Below are 23,338 nucleotides of genomic sequence, written 5' to 3'. Positions count from 1 at the left end.
ACAAAGGACGGACTTTGAATACAGTTCATAAATTAGACAGTAGTATTATACCAATGTTAATTTCCTTATTTTGATCATCGTATTGAGGTTATGTAAGAATATATCCCAGTTTCAGGGAAATATGGAAGTTAGGGGAGACAAAAGGTAAAGAGGTAAGTTATGTCTTTGACTCTCAAATGTTTTAGAATATATATATATATATATATATATATATGAAGAATGAATGATAAAGCCAATATGGTTAAATATTAACATTTGGAAAATGTGGGTGAAGGTTTATTCCAGATTCTTTGTAATATTTTTGCAATTTTTCAGCAAGTCTGAAACAATTATAGAATAAAAAGTTTTTGTTTTTGTTTTTTAAAAAATGGTGCTTTGTAATAAGTAATAACAAATATGGCTTTATAATTTCTTTAAAATGTTTATTTGTATCAAAGTTATATAAAGATTTGCCTTACATATTTAGAAGCTCTGAAACTGAATAAGAAGTATATTTGTTTTAATTTACTCAGGATTCACGTGAACTTCAACGAGAAAGGTTGCCAAAGGCCTAGAATCAGAAGTTTCTAAAAGAACTCTTCATTTTAATTCTAAAACCAGTGGTAAGAACATCTCTCCCGACTATAAGTCGCAAAGCTCTGAAAACCTTTTTTTTTCCCTGTTCCTTCTATTTTCTAGTTGCTGTGGCTCGCATTGACGATGGTCACCTGTGCATTGACGATGGTCACCTGTGCTAATGAGCTCTTGCGTGAACTGGCCCAGTCACCTCTGCACAGGTTCCCCTCAGGAGCAGGGGTGTGTGTCTGCCAGAAGCACACTGCACTACCAGCTCCCACCAGGCTCACAGCTGGTGGGAATCTGCCAGGTTCTGGAAGAAGTTACTCTGTCAGTCAGCCTTTCAGCCAGACATATTTTAGTGGAAATTTAGAAGAGCAGTTTGGGGAAAAACTAGTCAGATGCCAGTTTAAAGTAGACGTTCTTCTTTACCTGTTAAAGTACTTCTAAATCCCTTTTTAAAAAAATCAAAATTTGTCTCTATTTTATGGAAGAAAGACAAAGTCAGAGTGTGATAATAGACAACCTCTCATAATAGGAATATTTTGATTGACCTACAGGTTGTAACTGTTACGTACCTTTAGAGATGTTTGAAAAACACTTACTGATTCAGCCAACTAATAGAATATTATGTAGCCAATACTCAAGAGTCTTATAATGCTAAGTGGAAAAAAAGGATCTCTAATTGGATCTGTTATGATTTCAATCATACGTGGCAAAACGAGGGGAATTATGCTTAGGAAAACATCGTAAGGCAATGAATCAAAATGTGAATAGTGTTAATCTTAAAGGGGTAGAATGGTTTATTTTTCTTGTAGTTTTTTGTGTTTTCTAGATTTTCTCTAAGTACATATTATTTTACATTGAATCTTTAAATAAAGAAATAAAAGTTAGAATCAAATGCTGTGTTAAAAAAGACTATACAGGGTTACTCTGTAAACTCTGAACAGCTATATGAATCTATGAGGTATTATTTTTCTCATCACACTTTCCTGAAGTCAATTAAAATTATTTGGCTTGCACTTACTTTCGATTAGTTTCTTTCCTTTCAATCAAACAGCTGCCTTCTAAAGATATGCCAGCAAAGAGTCCTCTTGATTTGCAGTATGTAAAGACAGCAGCAGAACTTCTCAGGGCAACATTTCCTTCTAAATTCCTGCAGAATAGAAGGTTTTGCACCAAGCGACCATGAGAAGATGGGCCCTAGGATGACTATTTGAGCAGCACTGCACTTCTCACTCAAAAGAGCGACCTTGTCCTATACTGACTTCACTTGTTCTTATGTTTTACTTCCTCCTGGTCTGAGCTAGCTGGGGGGAGCGTGGTCCAGCAAGTTCAGGGCATGGGGAAGGACCCGTTATTTAAAACCATTATAAAAGGGTGTGATAACACAAAGGACCACATTGCACTGAATTCATGGAAAGCTGATGGTTACCAACTTTGTCTTCCTTTCTTAAAACAGGAATGTACCTTTTAGGAGTACTAAAGACTATGGGTTCTTTTTACACTGAGTATTTACATGGAATTTAGAAACCTTTTTGGATGATTGTATGGTCTGAGTTTTCAGTATTTCTACGTTGTTCAAATGACCTAAAAATAGTTGTTTATAACAGGGAGGTAAATGCATTATACATACCATAAACAACACTCTAGTGAAACACTTGTATTTCAAATTTTCCATAATTTAGTTTGAAGAAAATATTTTTTCTTTCATGATCAATGCTGCCCTTTTTCAGTTAATTCAATTGGACTTGGCTCCTTCAGAGCTTAAAGGTAAATTTTATGTCCCATCCCAGTAGATACAATGGCCTACGTTTCGGATGTGTTTAGTTTCTTTTTGTGTGTTCTAGCTTCAAATTTTCTCATTTTTCACACTGGCTGTGCTTTACAAATTTCTTATTTCCAAACAACCTAACCTTCTGGGACATATATAAAACATAAATCAGTTTCATTTCTATTCAAGCTTCCTCTTGTTGCAAAACTGTGTAAAATTTTTAAACCATTACTATCCAACAGCTGTTCAGAAAGCGCTCTACAGGACTCACCTTCCCAGGGGCCCAACCGCCACAGTAAAATTCCCTCCAAGTGTCAGGTTACCACCTTTTGCAAAAGCTTCGACTGCTCTGTCATAATTCAAGATTATTACCAAATCTGATACCTGAGAGTGAAGAGATCCATTTATTTAAACATAATTATGTATAAATGTCATTTAAAATATATGCTGATTAATACTCAAATACATACCATATAATGTAGCAGGAATTTCAGTGCAGACAGTGAAAGAATATGAGAGAAGAATCATTTTTATTTTGAGCTGAGGACGTAAGCAACGGATATCTGCACAGGTAAGTACAACAAATACCTCTGAGCATTCGCTATGCACCAAGCATATACTGTGGGGCTCTGTGCACATCCCCAGTCTTCTCAACAAGCCTGTAATGTAGGCAGTGACAGAGGTCTAGCGAGGCTAAGTGGACTGTCACAGTGATAACCAGAACAGATCCAACATAGGTAGGTCAGAAAGATTACAAGTACTGCCTTAAGCTAAACATGTCAAGAAAGCCAGCTAAAGACCATACAACCAGGAGTAAGGGCATGAGATCCGGGGTTCTCAATGACATTTCCACACTGAAATCCCTGGCCACGTGTGTACCACTAATTAAGTGCACGCTGTCCACTTCCTTTTAGGCACAGAAATTCAAAATATCAGAAGGAAGCTAGTTAACAGTTAATGCCTCCTACTGAGTTAATTCTCCAAGTAAAAGCAGAAACTAGAATGTGGCAAGAGTGCTCAAGACCAGCGTGGAGAAGGCCACTGCTGTCCACAAGCCCAGTGAGAGCCCGGAAATATGGAGAGCCCTCGGCGGTAGAGGCCTGAGCTTCAGCCTAGCTCCCTCCTCGAGAGCAGTGTGACCTGGGGTATTCTGACTACTTTTGGGTCTCTCATCTTTTCATACGTGAAATCTGAAAACTAGGACTCGCCTCACTCATCTATCTGAAGATCAAAGATGTGTGTCACACATACCCAGAGAAGGGAAGGTGTACTGACTGACGCTAAGAATTTGGGCTAAAAATTCAACTCTTTGTGTATGACCTACTTCTGCTTCTAGCATATCGTGTGATCTTGGGCAAACAATTGAGCAGCTTGAAACCTCGGCTTGTTTCTCTGTTTTAAGGTGGGTATAATAATAGGGGCCACATTTGTAAGTAGACTGCATAGATGTGTATACGAGCACAGACATACATACAAGGTTGTTTAAAGGACTAACTGAAATCATTTGGAAAGCCTGGCATGTTTATCACAACTCAATAAAATATGTAAAGGCCAAGCAGACTGATGTTTAAAAGATTACTTAATTTATATAGTTCGTTAATGTTTTATGAGTGTTTTAAAATCAATGTTTTCATTTGACCCACAGAAGAATACTTATGACCAAAAGAGATTGCACTTGAAAAGACCTAATGAGATCCTGATACGAGTAGAGTCTTTAAAAAATGTTTAATTTGAATCATTTTATGAAAAAAATACACTTAAGTTCCATAGGACAAACTAAATTTATCAGCTAATTGACCCATATGAAATACTTAACCTTGACTCATATCAACTGTTATTTCCATTTTATTTTATTTTATTTTTTTTAAGATTTTATTTATTTATTTGACAGAGACAGCCAGTGAGAGAGGGAACACAAGCAGGGGGAGTGGGAGAGGAAGAAGCAGGCTCCCAGGGGAGGAGCCTGATGCGGCTAGATCCCATAAGGCCCTCAGAGGAAGGTAGACACTTAATGACTGCGCCACCCAGGCGCCCCTGTTATTTCCATTTTAAATATGGACAATTTCTGAAGATTGTGGTGCCGAATAATACAGAATTACTTAGCATTTTTATGCAAAATTAAGTAATTTTGCCAATGATTGTATGAGCTCTATCTTATATACATTTTTAGGTAATATACATAAAATTGCTTTGCATGATGCTTGGTATAAACACATACAGGAAGTATAAATCCCCTGCCATGACCATGTAAATACCTCACTGATATTGTCCCCTTCTGCTTGGTACTTCTTAGTAGAATTAAGTAAGGTAAAACCCTATGAGTCAACTAAAGAAAAAAGTAATCCTTTAATTTTCTGTCTCATCTCAATTCAGTTCTCTCTGAAATAAGAGTAAAATAATCCTGTGTTCTTCGGTGATATTGCTAATGAGAGAACCAGGTCAAAGCTCCACACGATTTAAGGAGCAGGACGGGGGCCAGCAGCTCTAGATTTGTTTATGCACCTTAGAGTAAAAGCAAAACAGATTCCCTGAGAGAAAACAGGAGCAACAGAGCAAAGGAACAGTATAAGACAGACTTTTGAAAATTTGATAAGGTTTCCTAAGAAGTTTACAATGAGATGTAAGTATAAATAAGATGTCAGTTCTGCATTAAAATTCAATTCTTACACAAAAGAATGAAGAAAGCACAACTACCCTGCAGGAAAAGCTCGGGGAGGAATGTTAACCCCTGGTCACCCTGAGTAACAGACCTCAGCAAACAGGTATAGGGTAGTGTAGCCAGGAGCGCACCCCAGAGGCCATAGTCATTAGAAGCAAAGTTACAAAATGAAACAATGCAAAGTCAGCATTTGAAGTAATTTGAAGATGGGATGTAACACAACTGGGTGTTGCCACACGTGAAGATACACTGTGTTAAGCCAGGTATGCCCAGGATCTGAGCTCTGGTTTATTCGACAGCCCACTGTGGAGATAAGCAGCTTTGCAATCAGCAAGCCATACGTGGCCAAGGACAGTCCGTCCGATTTGAGGCATATCTGTTCTACAGATGTGCCAAAGATGGAAAGAGAGCAAAGGGTGAATGAGCAAAAATTTACTCTCAATGAAAGAACACTGGTAAACATCAGATAGTTGTAGGTGGGGATCTATCCAGAAAATGAAATATGTGGAATAAAATATATTTCGTTGGTGGTGAAATAAGGACAGTAGCTAGTCTCTCAAGTTCAATGGAGTAAAGTTTCAGCTGCTTTTAGAGAAAACGGCAATTGTATGTTTACACACTTACCTCAATTCCTATTTCAAATCCTCCACCAACCCCAGCTATCCCAATGGCTGAAGGTGCAGACCATTCTAATAAAAATAAGAAACAAATGTTACTCTAACATTAAACCCCTTAGCACACACATATGGGAAGGAAAAATGCTACACTGAGAATGAATCGTGTTTCTTTTAAAAATAACAAGACTTTGGCATTTCCCCGTGTTTTTAATATTCGTTAATAAGTTTATATAATTTTTAAGTTAAAAATGTTTGAAAGGAATTAGATATCAAGGCTCACAGACTCACAAATCCATGCCCCTAATCTTTCTCTATAAACGGGTATAATATATCAAACTATTGAGTCATTACCTACTAAACACACACAGCATTTGATCATTTCAACTCTCAATATTTATACAATGTTTCACAAAATAATTGAGCTGTATAATTCGAGTTTTTAGTTAGAATCTTATCATAGATATAAGAGAGCAAAAGGATTTAAAAAAGTTTATTATAATCACTTCTAAGGGGTAACATGATAATAAACCGTTTCTATTGTAAATCTCTGAGAGCAAAATCTGGTCTTTTTGTGCCTAGAAGAACAAGAAATAGGCTATAAATTCAAGATTACTAAGATTTTAACAAGATAAATTTCCTTATGTTTGAAAACTAAGTACAATAATTCCATTTGAATTAGGAAAAAAAATTAATTTTATGGGGGAGGGCGGGATAGTATAGATAAAGTACTTTCTGAATGCTTATTAGCTTCCTAAGGCTAATTTTGTGTTCCAGATAACAGGATATTGCTTGAATATATTCAGAACTAATCTACCCAGGCTTAGGAGAGTTCTGATTACAGAAATTAGTGTCATAGAATCCCAAAGTTGTTTTCCATTTCCTATGTTAGGAACTGTCCCTGTTTGAAGACTGCCCATCTGGCTGGGATCTGGGGAATTTGCTGTTTCATTTGGGCAATTACCCTCTGCAGACTGAGCGGCTGACACTCAGGAAGATGAGAGAGAGAAATGTAGGTATTCAGCCCCGTAGAAAAGTCCCCCCGAGGTTCTGAGAGACCCCAGGCGTTGTGAGGCCTCCACCTTTGCAGACAGCCTCTGGATCAGCCACCGTGGGGCACTCCTCACAGACCCTGACGGGCCTCGGAACGTGCGTCTGCTTCGTCTGGCTGTGCTGCCGGAAGTCTGCTCAGGAAAATGTGCAGAGTGCTTGAGAAGAGAACCGTGCTGTTTTCATTTCATAGGCAAAGACTGAACCATGAAATGCTGAGCCACACCTTCAGGGAGACACTCTAATTTACTGTGGGGATGCATCACAGGACACGGTGGACCTGACCACTGAGGTTCCGCGGCCACGTGCCGCACAAACACCCAGATGCATCTGTTATCATTGTCTTATGTTCTCTTTCAGAGTAAAATGAAATTTTTTACACTAAAAAAATCTATTAAGAGAGAAATACGTTCAATTATATGAGTGAGCTAAGATGTTAAATTGGTATTTTTACACCAATTGGTTGGTTATGACACATCTACACACATTTCAAATATTACTATAAATGTTGGTTAAATATTGGGAAGTAAGGGAAATATATTTTGATTTCATCTTTGAAAAATCAAGTATTAGAATTCACCCCAGAAAGTACAACCAACGTGTTCGATCCTGACGTGCTTCTAACTTGGGTACAGGCTGTAAAGAAAAATTTCAGTCTGTACGGTTTTCTACCAGAACAGCAGAAAGACTGCAGATGCCTCCGAGTTTCTTATCAACTTCCATGTAACAAAAGAACATGTATACCACGAAGCTGAAAAATAAGATTCATATTTAACATCAGAAATGCAAATATTGTCACGTTCAATATTTGCTCCATGGAAGAATTCCAAGATGTACACATGACGGAACCAGATCACTGCTCCAAGTCTTGTCTAACATGCTAAGAGGAGGAGAAACGGGAACGCTCGCTGTCCTTGTTGATGGGACATCCAGAGTGCACATTCCAGGATGACAACGTTAGGGGCATGAGGAAACCTATCATGCTCCCTGCCAAAGGTGTCCAAAATGAAAATAATCAACTTACTTCCATCTGGAAGACGTGCCAGCACGACCCCACTGCCTCCTCTAGCAGTTACCAGAAATCCAGCTTTTATCACAGACAAAATCGCAAGGCCCTTGGCTTTAGCGATTACGTGAGCTGTAAAATCGAAGACAAGGGCAGGTGAGCATTTTTGGTGGACTTGCCTGTATAGATAAGCAAGTTTAGCAGATTCAACACACACAAAACTCTGCAGGGCAGGACCCCGGGTTCTCAGCACCAGTCTTAACGGCACGTATAAGCCGAACACACTCACTGACGCAGCCGCGGACCACGCCCTCCGCGCCACCTGTGTTTGCGGCGTGTTTCCAATGTTGCACACAACATACTAAGGGCTCAAAACTCCCGCAACTGCTATGACAAATGAGATACGTGCATGAGATGTTTTTTATTGACATCTACGAGCAGGAGAAATAATTTGGAAATTTCAATTAACTGAGAATATAACTCATAAAAACGAGTTATTGAATTAAGATCCATACAGAACTAAGTACTAAGGAGAAAGCCTACAGCCCCCAGGTGATGCCAGCTGCTGGTCCAGTCTGCACTTGGAGTAGCAAGGCTCCATGAAGCACTGTTTTCTTGATGGGAGTAGTGGCTGGACAAAATAATAATAATAATAACAACAAATTAAATTTTTTTAACATTTAAAGTTCTGCTAAATAACTTTAAAAAACTGGCTTAAGAAATTAAACTAGTTTTTAAAAAAGAAGTTAAACTAGTTTTTGTAATGCAGGATCAGTTCCCCACGCCCATGATTAATTAAGACTGCAGCAGCACCCAAGCTAATTTGCATATGAATCTTTGCCTCCGGGCAAAGAGGAGTACTCCTTGAACCACCTCGTAGAAATAACCGGGAGTGGCAGAACTGGTAGTGGTTCCAAAAGCCCATCCCTAGACTCAGGTCTTCCGTGGTCCACCTTGCATTAGCTAGAATCCCATGAGAAACAGTCCCAGCCATTCTGATCCCAGGGTCTGATTCAGCACGTTTCGGGGTGGGGGGGGCGGTTTAAGCACTGTATTTTAATGACCCAAGGACTATGACACACAGCTTGGTTAGGAATTATTGATTAATGCCTTCTTCAACCACTATAAAATGTAAATATCTTACCTCAAAAAAGAAAACCCAAAATGAAAATTGGTTTATGAGATTAGCTAGTGATTTTGCGAGATAAGCTTCTAAAGGCCTCAGGAACTGAGGACCATGACAGGTGAGTTTGGGGAAAGCCAAGTGCGCACTATGAAGGAGAAGCCAGGAAAGGGAGCCTCCACAAAAGGGAGAGGCAAAGGGAGGCGAGGGGGCCCCAGGAGACCGGCTGGGAGATCAGCCAGGAGGAAAATGGTGCTCTGAGGGCTTGCTGCCCTGAGGGGGTCCTCTGCCTGAGGTCTTGGAGTGCACCAAGTAACTTAGACAACAAAACAAATTTAGAAATGAGAGGTACATATTTTATTTACCAGGAATGATCTTATCCGGTCCATTTCTGGAAGTTATTTCCGTGAATTCTCTTAGAATTTTAGCAGCCTTTTTTGCTTCTGATTTCAAATTGGAAGGTATAGGATTATTCACTGAAAGATCAAAAAAAGATTTCAATGAAAAAATCTAGTAAATAGTAGTTAGAAATTTATTATAATTTCATTTTTTTCTCATGCAAAATTGAGCACTAACCAATTGTATCCTTCTAGACAAAAGAGATGAACTGTAAATCCTCAAATTATTGTCTCATCTCTATTTTCCTGATAAATTAAATTCATTCTGAGATTGGGAAACACTAAACTCTCAAAATCCCAGAAATTATAAAATCCTGGGATTAAAAGACCTTAAACAAAATCTGGTCCAATCTCCCAATTATGCATCTGCTCTCTGTAATTCTTAACTCGCCTCAATATTTAATTAAAAAACATTAAAATTTAAAGAATTAACAAAAGATGTAACTTACAATGGTCTATAATAAAAATATAAAATTTACTATATCTAGGTATTTTTGTCAAAATATTGAACTGTCTGTACGGATTGTCCTTATTAGTGAAATTCTAAGAGACTCGGGAACGGAGTGATTACTTCATGTGTTTGTCTTCCTTTCAGGCTTGCTTGGGTGTCCTCTAGTCATACAAGCACGAGTGTGTCCCCACGAATGCACAGATAACCCTCCCAGACCTGAAGTATGTGGGGACGGATCGTCCCTTTCTCACAGGAAAAAGGAATCCCAAGAGTCAAAGGGATCAAGAAGCTTCAATGTCAAGTCTGTGGTTCAGGCCATCAGATGCATTTTTCATTTCAAAGACGATGTTTTCAGCCCAAAAGCTCCATTTGTTTTGGTTCTTTCCATTCTGTCCTCAGTAGATTTATGTTATTCTTTAAATACTTGAGCATATTTTAAAAGGTGCTTTATCCTTCACTGATAATTGCACCATCTCCGGCCTTTCAGGATCTGTTTTTGACAGATTTTTCTCCTAGTTATGGGTTAGATTTTCCTGTTTCTACCCATTTCTAGTAAGATTTAATGGTTGCTAGAGATGGTGAATTTTGCCCCACGGAGTGCCTGGATTGTGTTGCTTCTTTCGGGTTGATGCCCTTGGTGGCAGGCACTGTGGGAGTTACTTGCCTGTCACCTCAGTCTTTCTAAGGCCTGCTTTTGTGTTTAGCTTGGGTGCCTGTAAAGTATTTTTGACGTGAGCCCTACAATTATGGTGTGACTCTTTGGGTTCTCTCCCAGCGTCCTTGGGTTTTAATGAGCTCTCTCCCCTTTGGATGGTGGGAACTGCTTCCCCTCAACCCTCACTGAATGGAAGACTGTTCACCTCATGGCTTCCTGCTAGCTCCACATTGGACGTCCCACCCGTTCACACAGGGTTTGGTATTCGGCCAGGGATTCGTAGGGTCTCCTTGCACATTTCTTGAGCCCCTCTCTTCTGGGACCTGCTTTGCAGGTTCCAGTTTCACTGGCTTCCCCAAAGCCTGTGGTCTCTTCCATGCAGCGAGAGCTGCCCCTGGAAGGTGACTTCGGGCAGGAAAAGGGGCAGTCATGGGCTTCACCTCACTTCTCCCTCCTCCCTGGGGCCCGAGACACAGTCGGCCGGCGTCCAACATGTGAAAGCAGATCCTCACTGTGTTTTGCTCAGTTTCTACGGGTTTACAGTGAGTGGCAGTAAGTCCTTTTTGTCATGAACTTCTCAGTGTGCTTTTATTTGTTGAGTAACGTAAAATATCTTTCCATTCCTGTCAAATCTCTCATATTGTTCTATAAGGGGGGTATTTCTCTGTTTCTTATTCATTTATAAAGTGAGGGAATTAACCTTTTTCTAGAATATAAGTCACAAATATTGATACACTGTCATCTGTCTTCTGAATTTTCTTATGATGGTTTTTGGTTTCTTTTTCTTTTTTTAAAGATTTCATCCATTTATTTGACAGAGAGAGAGAGAGAGTATGAGCACACAAGCAGGGGGAGGGGAGGGGCAGAGGAAGAGGGAGAAGCAGGGTCCCCGCTGAGCACGGAGCCCCACTCCGGCCTTGATCCCAGGACCCTGAGATCATGACCTGAACGGAAGGCAGATGCTTAACTGACTGAGCCACCCAGGCGCCCCTTATGATGGTTTTTCTACTTTTGTCTTAATGGAATCAAGGTCATCTTCTAAGTTTTACAAGTATTTCTAATTAAATGAAATGACTCACAAGTTCACATGGAAAATAAACAAGCAAGAAAATAGAGGGAGGGGCGCCTGGGTGGCTCAGTCCTTAAACGTCTGCCTTTGGCTCAGGGTGTGATCCCGGTGTTCTGGGATCGAGCCCCACATCAGGTTCCTCCGCTATGAGCCTGCTTCTTCCTCTCCCACTCCCCCTGCTTGTGTTCCCTCTCGCTGGCTGTCTCTCTCTCTCTGTCAAATAAATAAATAAAATCTTAAAAAAAAAAAAAAAAGAAAAAGAAAATAGAGGGAAAAGTATGTGAAAGAAGAGTACTGAAGGCACAAGTGCTCTGCCAGAAGCTGCAACATATCATAAAGGCTCCACAATTTATAGTAGATGCAGATATAGGCAGAAAATTCAACTTTACAAAATAGAAAATTCAGAAATTGACTCATATAAAATAATTTAGTATATAATAAAGATAGCACCTTAAATCATTGTACAAAAGGTGTATTACACAATAAATAGTGATCTTTTGGGGGAAAACATTTATCCACTGCTTGTTACATGGGGATAAACTCCAAATTCATCAACGATTTGAAATGCCAAAAATCAAACCATAAAAGGACCAGAAATTATGTGAGAATTACTTTTCAGATTCATAATGCAAAAGGCCCAAGTATGACTCTAAAATGATCAGAAATTATGGCATAAGCATACTGTAAACAAAAAGGAAAATGTATATACATGCAAATATTGAAGGAAAAAACCACCCCTACTGGTAACATCCACCAGTACTACGGCCTGCATTTTAGTGTCTGCTTCAACTGATCCCTATTGCTAAGTATGTAGATTATTTCCGTTTTCAGCTTTTATAGATAACACTGTTGGCTGGCAATCATCTTCGGATAGAGTCTTAAGACTTGGAACTGATGAATCCAAAAGACCCAAAATTTGTTAGCTTTTTATTACATTACCAAATTGTCTTCTAAAAACACTACCCAAGTTAAACTGAGCCACGCAGGCACCCCAAAATACTACCCACGTTTAGAACCACTGGGTATTACCATAAAAAATTCCACTGTTAAGGCGACATTGGGGAAGTCTGTACGTCAGAAAAACAGGGTGACAAATTTTATTTGAATTTATCTGAAGACTAGAGAATTTTTCCTTTGCTTGATTGCATTTCCTGTTCTGCGTATTTTCGCTTCACATTCTTGGACTGCTTTTCTGGTGCCGTACTCCTCTTGTCTATAATTTTAATCATGTTGGAAGTCTATGTCTCTGCTTGCTTTTTTAAAAAATTATTTATAGTTTTTCAGCATTTGTTTTTATTTATGTGGCAACATTTCTCTGGGCTTTCTACTGTTTTCATCTTTCTATTACTGTGACTAAAGGCCTTGATTAAAAAAAAACAAAAACAAAACTAATACAGCCATTACTCTATATTCTCTTCTAGAGCTTACATTTTACATTAAATATTTGGCCAACCTCAGACTTATATTGGTATAGGATATGAAGAACCTAGTATTTTTAACATACACAACACAATTTATTGAATAATCCACAGCACTTAATTAAAAATGTCACCTTCATGACAGAAGCAAGAAAAATATATTCATATATATACTTGCATATTTAAAAATATATGACAGAGATGACATGGTAGTTTAATAAATTATTCTGGGACAACCACTCATTCAAATAAAAACAAAATGAGATTATAATATCACATCATACACAAAAAATTTCAATAACTGATTGCCTTAATACTAAAGGCAAAATTTAGTACTTTAAGAATAAAAGTAATAGAAAATATCTTTATTATTTGGGCAATGGAGGAACGCCCCAGACGGTGCACAACGACAATAGGAAGCCACAGCTATATTCAGCTACATTAAAGTCACGACAAAGTTGGGTCAACATACATTTGAAAATAAAAATATAAGTGACAGGGGCGCCTGGGTGGCTCAGCCATTAAATGTCTGCCTTTGGCTCAGGTCATGATCTCAGGATCCTGGGATCGAGCCCCGCATCAGGCTCCCTGCTCGGTGGGAAACCTGCTTCTCCCTGTCACACTCCCCCTGCTTGTGTTCCCTCTCGCTGTCTCTCTCTCTCTGTCCAATAAATAAATAAAATCTTAAAAAAAAATATATATATATATATAAGTGACAGACTGGAAGATACTTGTCATACGTATAAACGGCAGAGATATAGGCTCCAGAATACAGAGAGATCTTCCAAAATCAATAAAAATACAAGTAGCACAACAGAAAACTGGGCAAAGTGTTCAATTAGTTAATTCACAGGGAGAGGAAAACTCTGTGGCACACACTCAAAAAAGGAAACAAATTTTCCTCAAGAAGAGGATGAATAAATACAGTTTGGTGTAGCATTAAAACTGTATTCTATACAGAACTTCAAACAAATTAGAGACCCACGCATCAACGTGGGAAAATGGGAATAACACAGAAAGGGAAAACCAGCTGCATAAAGATATATGGAGTATCATATGCTCACGGCACTGTTTCAAGGCATGAGCAAAAATAAATATATATTTTTATATAAAATTTATGCATAAAATATAAAATTTATTTATAATAGAATACACATAATATTTATGTGTAAAAATTACATATAAAAATAAATATATATAATAAAAGTATAATGATACTTGATTTGGGGGTGGGGTGGTCTTGGGGAAGGCTTCTCTAGGGGCTTACTTGATGTTTGTTTGCACTTTTCTTCCTTAGGCTAACATAACGTGCACGTACGTTATGTTATCCTCAATAGTCCCTTGTGTGTCTGAAATATTATATCACTAAGATTGTTCAGCATAAGCTGAATATTATGTAATGAAATATTTAATAAATTAGTGGCCCCTTATGACCACTGCTGTAAAAATGTATATAATGGATAATGACTCCATAGGTTGTCTATCATTTCAAATCTGACCTCTCTGGGCCAGCAACATTTGTTGCATGAAGAGGCGTGGAAAAGTAAAAACTGTATGCTTACCTTGTCCACATTCCTGTGCACACATGGCCTCCCCCTGTCCTGCACACATACACGCAAATAGGCACCAACAAAATTCAAAGGACAGGGATGTGGTGAGAGGCTGCACATTAAATACTTAATTGTTATGGTATGCATTTGTCTAACATAGCTACTTCTGGAATTTGAATTTTTAGGAGCTACTATAAAGTTACTCCTCACCTTCTCAGTCATATACTTATTTAAAAATGAAACTATCCCATCTTGAAGACGGTATTGAGAAACTGGAAGGCTCATACTCTTTTGGTTCTGCTCCTTTTACTGGCAATGGTTTCTTTTAAGTACAGAGATGAACACAAAAAAGTTTTCAGAAGCACGTAATTTTTATATAAGGAAAGAATCGTAAGACAACCATTCAAAATTATGTCAATTTACTAGTAACCTTCAAATTTGTCCTATTATTAAGGCTTTGATTATACAGTTTGGATTTAGAGGGTCTCAGAAAAAATAAAAACTAGAAAAATTCCAATTTCTATAGCTATAAAGACATTTGGGCCTTTAAAATACATTTTATGGAGTTAGTTTTTAGCCATGATTCCAGGTGACACACTAATGACGTACAGTTGTTTTTTGGTATTCCCTAAGATCTAGAAAATAAATATATGGTGAGGGGCATTTCCAATTTTCCAAATTTCCAGTACAGTATTGGTACAATTGATAGATTTTAAAAGCCATGTTTGGGGGCGCCTGGGTGGCACAGAGGTTAAGCATCTGCCTTTGGCTCAGGGCGTGATCCCCGCATTGTGGGATCGAGCCCCACATCAGGCTCCTCCACTATGAGCCTGCTTCTTCCTCTCCCACTCCCCCTGCTTGTGTTCCCTCTCTCGCTGGCTGTCTCTCTCTCTGTCAAATAAATAAACAAAATATTTTAAAAAATAAAAGCCATGTTTGGTGAGCATACACTGAGATGGGAGCGGCTTCATTTCCATTTTGGCTGCTGAGGGAGTGGAGGTGTGAGTCGGCAAACGGGAGCATACCCGGAAACTAACACAAACTTGTCTGCACATAAGGTACCTGCATTGACTGTAATTTGCATCACAACTAGATGAGGTTCTTAATTTCTGTTGCTGTCTAAGACGAGGCCCCATACCTTACCTTTCACAGGATGAATGAATTGCATGCAGACGTGCAACTTTACAGGTTGTGTGGCCGGGGCAGCGAGTTGCCCACCCACATGTGTGCGTCTATGCTGCAGTGCAGCACTGTCCCCGGGAGGCAGCTGCCCAGAGAAGGTGACACGACAGTGGAGAAGTACATTTTTCTCCACCCTCTCTCTCCTGTCAGCATCACAGTCCCAAGAGAGATGGATGGAACATCACCACATGGGGAAAGCCACCCACTACCTACACTGGACTATATTATTTGAAGGAGAAGAAATTCTTACTGTGTTAAGTGATTGAGACTTGGAAGCTTTTTATTGCAGTAATATTACCCTAATTATTACATTTTAAAAATTATTTCTGATCTCTGAAGAAGTAAGATGGTGGAGAAGTATTTGCAATTTTCATTTTCTGACATCAGACTAGATTTGACTTGTTTTATATATATTCTAATATATAATTTTCATTTTCTGACTTAAGATTTGACTTGTTTTATATATAATCACTTAATTGGTTTGGAGAGGTAGAAACATGGGTAAAAACACTTTCCAGAGACAATCATACATATGTTAACATTCTTATCTCTTTGATTACATAATATTCATAGTACACTATTTGCAAGTCCTTCTAAAAAAAGCAAAGCAGTGGTTTTCCCTTTCTATTAAACGTTAAAACATTTAAAAAGATGGATCTTCTCTATACCCGCATCTCCTGTTAGTGTACACCGTAACACAGTTCAACGCTCTGGGGTCCCGTCTCGGCTCTCCCGTACCCCAGCTGTGCTGCCCTGCAGCTGTAACCCCTCCTGCTGGGCTCCAAACAGGACGTGGAAGATCGAGAGGGTAGTCTGCCGTGAGAATTATTTGTTCTGGATGGCACCTGAGGCTAAGAGAGCCCCAACAAGGATGGGTTTGGAAGAGTGCACACTCCGTGGAGAGGACGGCAGAGGGCCACGTTCCCCCAGGCTGGACCTGCTCAGGGGCTCTTGGGACACCTTCCCGGGTGCAGGCAGTCAGCAGCTGGTGGCGAGGGCCACGGTTGGAGTCTGGGTGCTGGCAGGAGCTGTGCAGCTCTGGTTTCTGAGTAGAGGGGCCTCTCCTGGGCCTGCGGCTGGGTGCGCTCCCCCGGTGTCCTCTCACCACACGCTGACCCCTGCCTGTCCCTCTTGCAGTGTTCCTCCCACACCCACTACTGAGGAAGCTCATCACTGGGCCCGTTTGAAAGAAGTAATACTTTGAGGAATGCTGTTTCCCATAATGGACCCCAGAGCCCACAGTGAAGGGCGTTTTCGGAGGTGAGGGGCAATAAATTGAAAAGGGACCACCCTCCCCGCAGGGGTTGGCTGACTATGGCCCTGGGCCAAGTCCGGCCACCACCTATTCACCTATGGCCTAGGAGGTAAGAACAGCTCTTACATTGCAATGGCTGAACAAATTAAATCAAAAGAATAATAATATTTTGTGTGAAAACACATTTTCAAAGATGTAACCGGTAAGATCACATCATAGACCAGCATTAATAGCTGACATTTGTGATTTATTTTGATGATAAGAACACTAACTTTGAACCTCACGTAGCAAAATGTTCTCCCATATAATCACATTTGTCTCATCACAAGACTTGTATTACAAAAAATAAAAAGTTCTCAGTTATATTTCAGTTTTTATCCACTAAAAAAACTGTGGTCGTTGTTTTCTGTCTGGTTGTTTAAGTGTCTACATATACCCCCAAAGGCTAATATATGTACCATCTGGCCCTGTAAGAAAAAACATTGCCGACCTCTGCCCTCTTGAAATGCAGCTCATTCTTCAAGACCAATTTAAAATGCTGCTTCTGAGTGAAGCCATTGCGCACGCCCCTTCGGATCACTGAACTGTTGCCAGGGCTGACCTCATGGGCATGCTGTCTGAGCAGGCTTACGGGGTAGGTCAGCAAGGTGGCCTCCTGTCTCCTGCAGCTTCATGGCCTGTCCCTTCCTGGGGCAGCAGAGCGGGGCTTCTCCACTGTGGCTTTGCACAAACCAGTCAATGACCTGAGGAGCTCAGGAACAAACCTGCCCCCTGGTCTGGTTTCAGGGTTCTCACAAGGACCCAGAATCCACCAAGGCTGCTAGCACTGCCTTGACCCACCTGCAGGACAGCATGAAGAGGCAGAGGCCAGTCCTCCTTTTTGGTTTCCTACCAGGGTCCTCTTGTCCCCCAGACCCCATTGTTTTCCTCCTCCCCACCACCAGCCTGGCCCAAAGATGATCAGTTTGGGTGGTGTCTATTCAAAGCCTCCTGACTGGTTTCTCTGTTCCTAGTCTTGAACCCCTATGGTCATTTCTCCATAGAAATGTTCCATTTAAGTAATAGCTAAAATAACATTACCCCATTGCTTGCATCCCTCAAAATTTTCCCATCATATGTAGTCTTCTCCATATAGCCTATATCCTTACTGTTAACCATATATATCTGTCTGCATCTGTATCTATCATATCTGTCAATCAATTACATCTATCCGTCTGTATCCACCATATCTACCTACCTACCTACCTACCTATCTATCTCAGTCTTCCTTGTACATCTCCTTCATAACAAGGTCAACACCATCATGGTAAGTACATCGACTATTTTATTTTATTAACTGTAATATTGCCAGCACATACCATAATGACATATAGTTAAGTGCCCAATACATGTGTTAAATGCATATTTGTGTGGCTTTTGGGAATTAGAGGTCAAATCCCTGTGAGGACTAGACAGAGTCCATTTACATACAAAATCCAATGGATTTAGAAGAAAATGTACTGAGTAATAGAAAATTTCTCTGCCTCTCAGATGCTATATTTCCCAGACCTTATGAGAGACGAGAGCCAGAGGGAAGCAAGGGACAAGTTGATGGTGCAACGCCCTAAAGCAGTCCTTTCCAGGTCCTCTAAAGAAAGGGAGGATGAAAAGGGAAGGAAACCCAAGGAGGTCTGACTGCCATGAGACCAGTGCTGCAGCCCCGTGCACGCCCAGTGCCAGCATGGCTCACCCCACGAAGTTCCTGTCAGCCCAGGAGGCACGAGAGGGCCAGCAGTGCTGCCCGCAGGAGGATCAGCCTGGACTGTCGGAGCCTTGTGAATGCAGCAAGGGGCCGCTTAGCAGAAGCTCCTGGACTAGTAGGCACTGAAGACCAAAAGCAAATCTAAGTGGGCAGTGCCAGCCCAGACCTGGCATCGCCCTGAAACATGACTGCCTCCAGGGAGAATGAAAACAGACAAAGTTGATAGAAAACTAGGGTTCATGATACATTTTCATATTTTTGGCACTTGAGTTTGTGATTTCAGGCTCACACCCATCCAAGTGTCTTTTCTTCCTACTTCCTTTGTGTTCCCAACTTTTTCTTTTTGCACCACTAGACTACAACCCTTGCAGGGCACAAGCAGGACGTTTTGCTGATCTCTGTGCCCTGCAGTGCCTTGTTCGTATGTCTAGAAGCTCAATACAACTTACCGAATTGGATTAGCAAACTGTGGCAGAAATGTGTTCCTTCTCCTCCTGAACACCTATCTTAGTTCAGAACCAGCACAGTTTGCACCTTTCATTGATGCTACCCCTAGAATGGAGCAGGTGACCCAAGGGTGCAAATAGGAACAAATCTCATGCCACAGCAGAGCTTCAAACCAAAGCAGACCTATCAGCGGCTCACCAAGCGCTTGTGTGGAACTGCCAGAACTCCTCTCTCCCAAGCACTTCCGTTTGGACTTGCTACAAGATTTTGTCCACACAAGGGGAGAGCCTGAGAGCAAAGCCACGCAGAAGGGCACTGGGCAAGAGCTGCAGAGAGAAGCTGGGCTCTGCTGGCCCTGCTGGAGCCCAGGACTAGGCAACAGCTGAAGCCACAGCAGCTCAGGACTGTCCAGTCACTTGGCCCAGCACATTTTCCCTTTCTGCTAAAGCCAATTTGGATCAGATTTTCTAACACATGCAACTAAAACTTAGTAAATAGTACATAAATCTTACCCCCAGAAGACTTTCTGCTGTGAACCCTATCAAGCAAGCAGAATCGAACCAGTCAAATAAGCAAATTCCACAGTTGAGAGCTGCTATTGCAAACATCCTGCTGTGGGGAAAGGTCGCAGCCTTTTTTATAAACACGGGAAGGGGGCTATTGGACTTGGGATTCAGACATAGCCTCCAGCGCACCACAAAGTGCGGTCTCTAAGTCCTGGTCACGGTCAGGATGCCTTCGTGTTCAGCTCAACTATACAAGACTCTGTTTACTTTGTTTTAATAGCACAGATTTTATTAAATTTCTGATAAAATCATATCGCCTGGTCATAGTTATGTATAGTGAATTTCTCTGTCAGAGCCAACAAATAATAACAATTTAGACATAAGTGTCAGTTCCCGTCCTCAGCATCAAATCATGGCTCACCCACTTTTCCTCTCCTGTGCCGTAAGGGATGTAGACAGCATGGTCTGGTCAGAAGTTATGAAGATACAGGTCATTACTAAAGAAGCCTTTTAAATTTTAAATCATGGTTAGCATCTGAACATTCATAAAAGTCTTGAGTCTTGAATCCCAAGGCAAAGCAAATTCTCTAAGAATATTTGAGTTTCCTCTTGAGAGTGAGTGGCTGCCAAACCTCAAGCTAGGAAACTTAGCTTAAAACTTTCTCAAAAAATGATTAAAACATTTGAAAATGTCCATACTGAGACAATTTTATTGTAAATTAAGAGTTTCTAAAATACTGGGAAGAAAATTTTTACTTTGGAAACCTCAAAAGCTTGAAAGAAGCTTAAGCTGTGGAAATAATTTACATATGGGCAATAAACTAGGGGCTGGGTCACTTTGGCAAACTTGCCACCTGCGGGGAGAAACTGACCCTAGCTAAGCACCCCCCACCCCATTACGCAGGGCCAGGACTTCCCAAACTTTCCTTCATATCAACAAGCACCCACGATAATATTTTCCTCAGTGGACGCTCTACTCTGAGAGAGGTACGTACAGGAAAAGTTTAGAAGTTTAGAAACAGTTTTCCAAATGTCCATTAATTAGATATTAACCAAACTATTAAGCCTTATAACTTACATGAAATAAAGGTTAATTCACTGAATTGATAAAACCCTAACCCAAATCAAAGGAACTAGAATGCTGCTAAGGAAATACATAGAATAAATAGATTAAATCTTAGTCAAAGTAGAAGAAACTTCATACATCTATTTAATTTTTTAAAGGCTTAGACATATTGCCCTTAGCTCAGAAGCTTTATTAGAACATTACCACCTTGAACGCCACTGTCCGACAACTATGGACATTGTTTCTTAAGTGGATTCTTACCTTTCTGTGACCTTGGTTTAACTACATCCTTTGACTGAAGCGGACAGGACTTATCAGTTTCAGAAATCAAAACCGGTCTCTCTGGTCACATCAGCAGCCTTCATAGCCCAAATGTTAAACCAGATTGGCCATTTGAACCCCAGATACTGGTGTGCCCTGTGCTTCTTTCCTCCTCCCCCTGACCAGGCTGCAGATGGGGGACAGAGTAGTGAGTGGTGAGAACTTAGCTTCCAGCATAAGGAGCCCCTTGATTTACACTCACTTTATCTTTTCTTAAACTGAAGAGTGATCCTGGCTTACAGGGACTACACATGCCACTCTAGTCGGATCACTTGGTGTAACAGATGGGCTCTTCCCAAAGAAAACAGAAAATTCAGCATGCTTAGGTTTGAAATTTCATAGGATTATGTCTTATCACGACACAGTTGCAAACAAGGCAACAGGTGACCAGCAGTCAGTCCAGCGACACAGCCAGCCAGATTGCCCTCTGACCCATACCAGCTTTCCATCTGAAGTGCCACATCCTACTTCGTAAGTGGAATAAAAGCATCAAATCACTCTTGATGAGCAAAGACTTGTTATTATTATCTTTTAATCTTACAAAAGATAAAGGTTAGTATTTTCTCATTTTACAGGAACTTTGTTTGAATGGAACATTAGCAAACCAAACAGCCAATTCTCCTTAAATTAAACAGGATGAACAGGATGGAAGTTATAACTGATGTTGATTATTCTAACCTCCAACATAGTAATTTGCAAACACCTCAGCAGTCAGGCACTGCACAGGCATTCCAAGAGCAGGCCCACACAAGGAAGTGAAGGCTCCTGGGAGACCTGTGATTTCTCTGGAGTGCATGTATACAGATCTTCTAACTTATTATTAATTAGGCATCTCCCACATCTCAATAAAAACATTCCTGAGAGCAAGAACGCAGGAGAGGCATGCTCTGTAAGCAGAGGAAAACCTGAAAACCTTTTCTCCTACTGGTAGAACTTTCTGGGCCCGTCAGATTCTGACTCCCTGGGGGCAGGGGGCCTTGTCTGTCTCATTCTTCCCAACTCAACCCTGGCAGCAGCAGTGATAACATGGAAACATTTGTTGAAGTGAAAAGGATACATTTCTGGCCAGCACGTACATCCCTCCTTGTGGTCACCCGCCAGTGCACAGCCCTTTCATAACTTGTTTCAATAGGGAAAATCCACCGCAGCCACGAGATCCACAGGCGTCCTGCACTCCCAGGGCCAGAGAAGCCACCCCACCCAGCGCTTTCCTTCTCAGTGATCTCTTTACTCCAAGTGGTTCCCCAAACCGCCTGGCTGGTCCTAGGGATGGCCACGTGAGTGCGTGGAGGGCTTGGCACACTTCAGGGGAACCCCCAGCCTGCATCTTCCCGGCTTCCTGCCCCCACAAGTCAAGCGCACAGCACACCCACACCACCGTGACATAGCTCTAGTGTCATTTATTGGAACAAAGTGGAAAGGAAAAGACAGTAACTAGTAAGTGGGTTTTCAAACATTAGATAATTACGAATAACATAAAATGAATTACAATTGTTAAAGGCTGGGAAGAGCTGTTCTGTGAACGGAAACGACCGTGGTCGAGTCCAGAGAGCTGGTTAATCTTTGACAGTTTGCGGGGCGACCTGTTAATAGATGCGTAACAGCAAATCCCAAAGACACCCTCGTTTCTCGCCCTCCTTCGCCAAGGATTTACCCTCTCCAGCAAAACTTTTTAAAGGGGAAAAGGGTGGAAGTGACCCCGATTCTAAGTGAGGCTCAGTGGCGTGACCGACACCTCTACTCACTTGTGACCCCCGAGCCTGGTCCTCTGCGGCGCCCCTCGAGCTGCGGACACCCAGCCAGGAACAGGAAGGGCGCTCTCCGCTTAGCCCCGCCTCGCAGGGCAGGGAGGGGCCCGGGCGAGGCGCACACCTGAGACAGGTAAGGGAGCAGGTAAACACCCCGCTTTTGTCTGGTACAAAGCACCTACGTTATACATATTCTCTGGACAAAAACAACACAGCACTCGGGGTGACAACCAAGAAAGGTCTGCTCTCGACCTCGTCAGTCCCGTGGCGGCTTCTAAAGCAGCCCATCTTCGAATTGGGATAACCTAGCCGACTGCCCTGTCCCAGAACGGACGGTTGTGGGCGGCAGGGCGAGGCAGGGGTCTCGGGGTCCAGAGAGGTGCCCCCTGGTCCCGTGCGGACTCCGCTCACCCCCTGATCGCCCGCCTCGCGTTTGGGCCACGCGGCCAGGTCTGGGGGGGACGTTCACCTGAACCCCAGGAGGGAGAGGCCTAACCCCCGGCACCCGGTCAGGACCCCGCCCCTCGGGTATCGGTCAGTAGTCCCACGCACCCCCGCCCCGTGCTCCGGGAGTCCTCCCCCGCCCTCAGGTGACCTGAGTCCAGCCCCCACTGAGACCCTCCCCTTTCCGGGTGACTCACGGCCCCGCCCCCATTCCGCCCCTCTCCTCGAAGCTCCTCCCGCTCCCCGAGGCCCCTCCTCCGCCTCCTGACCCTTTGCCCCACCCCCACACCTCCCCCGCCCCCGTGG

The 23,338-nt window shown here is 41.6% G+C and overlaps 1 protein-coding gene across 1 annotated transcript in view; it reads right to left on the bottom strand.

Moving 5' to 3' along the window:
• Positions 1 to 23,217, bottom strand: part of SH3YL1 (SH3 and SYLF domain containing 1) — a 38,116-nt gene extending 14,899 nt beyond the window's left edge. The window contains exons 1-7 of the mRNA XM_019805523.2: positions 23,058 to 23,217; positions 22,586 to 22,712; positions 9,147 to 9,257; positions 7,677 to 7,790; positions 5,613 to 5,677; positions 2,601 to 2,713; positions 1,583 to 1,711 (exon numbers count right to left, since the gene is read on the bottom strand). Of these exons, the coding sequence (XP_019661082.1) occupies positions 1,583 to 1,711; positions 2,601 to 2,713; positions 5,613 to 5,677; positions 7,677 to 7,790; positions 9,147 to 9,257; position 22,586 (533 nt within the window). The 5' untranslated portion in view covers positions 22,587 to 22,712; positions 23,058 to 23,217. The remainder of the gene's footprint in view (positions 1 to 1,582; positions 1,712 to 2,600; positions 2,714 to 5,612; positions 5,678 to 7,676; positions 7,791 to 9,146; positions 9,258 to 22,585; positions 22,713 to 23,057) is intronic.
• Between the last annotated feature and the right edge of the window lie 121 nt (positions 23,218 to 23,338).

This window comes from Ailuropoda melanoleuca, chromosome 4, assembly GCF_002007445.2.
Source record: "Ailuropoda melanoleuca isolate Jingjing chromosome 4, ASM200744v2, whole genome shotgun sequence".
In the NCBI taxonomy this organism is placed as follows: Eukaryota; Metazoa; Chordata; class Mammalia; order Carnivora; family Ursidae; genus Ailuropoda; species Ailuropoda melanoleuca.
The sequence above is the reverse complement of the archived record's forward strand: the minus strand, read 5'-3'. Positions and strand labels throughout refer to the sequence as shown.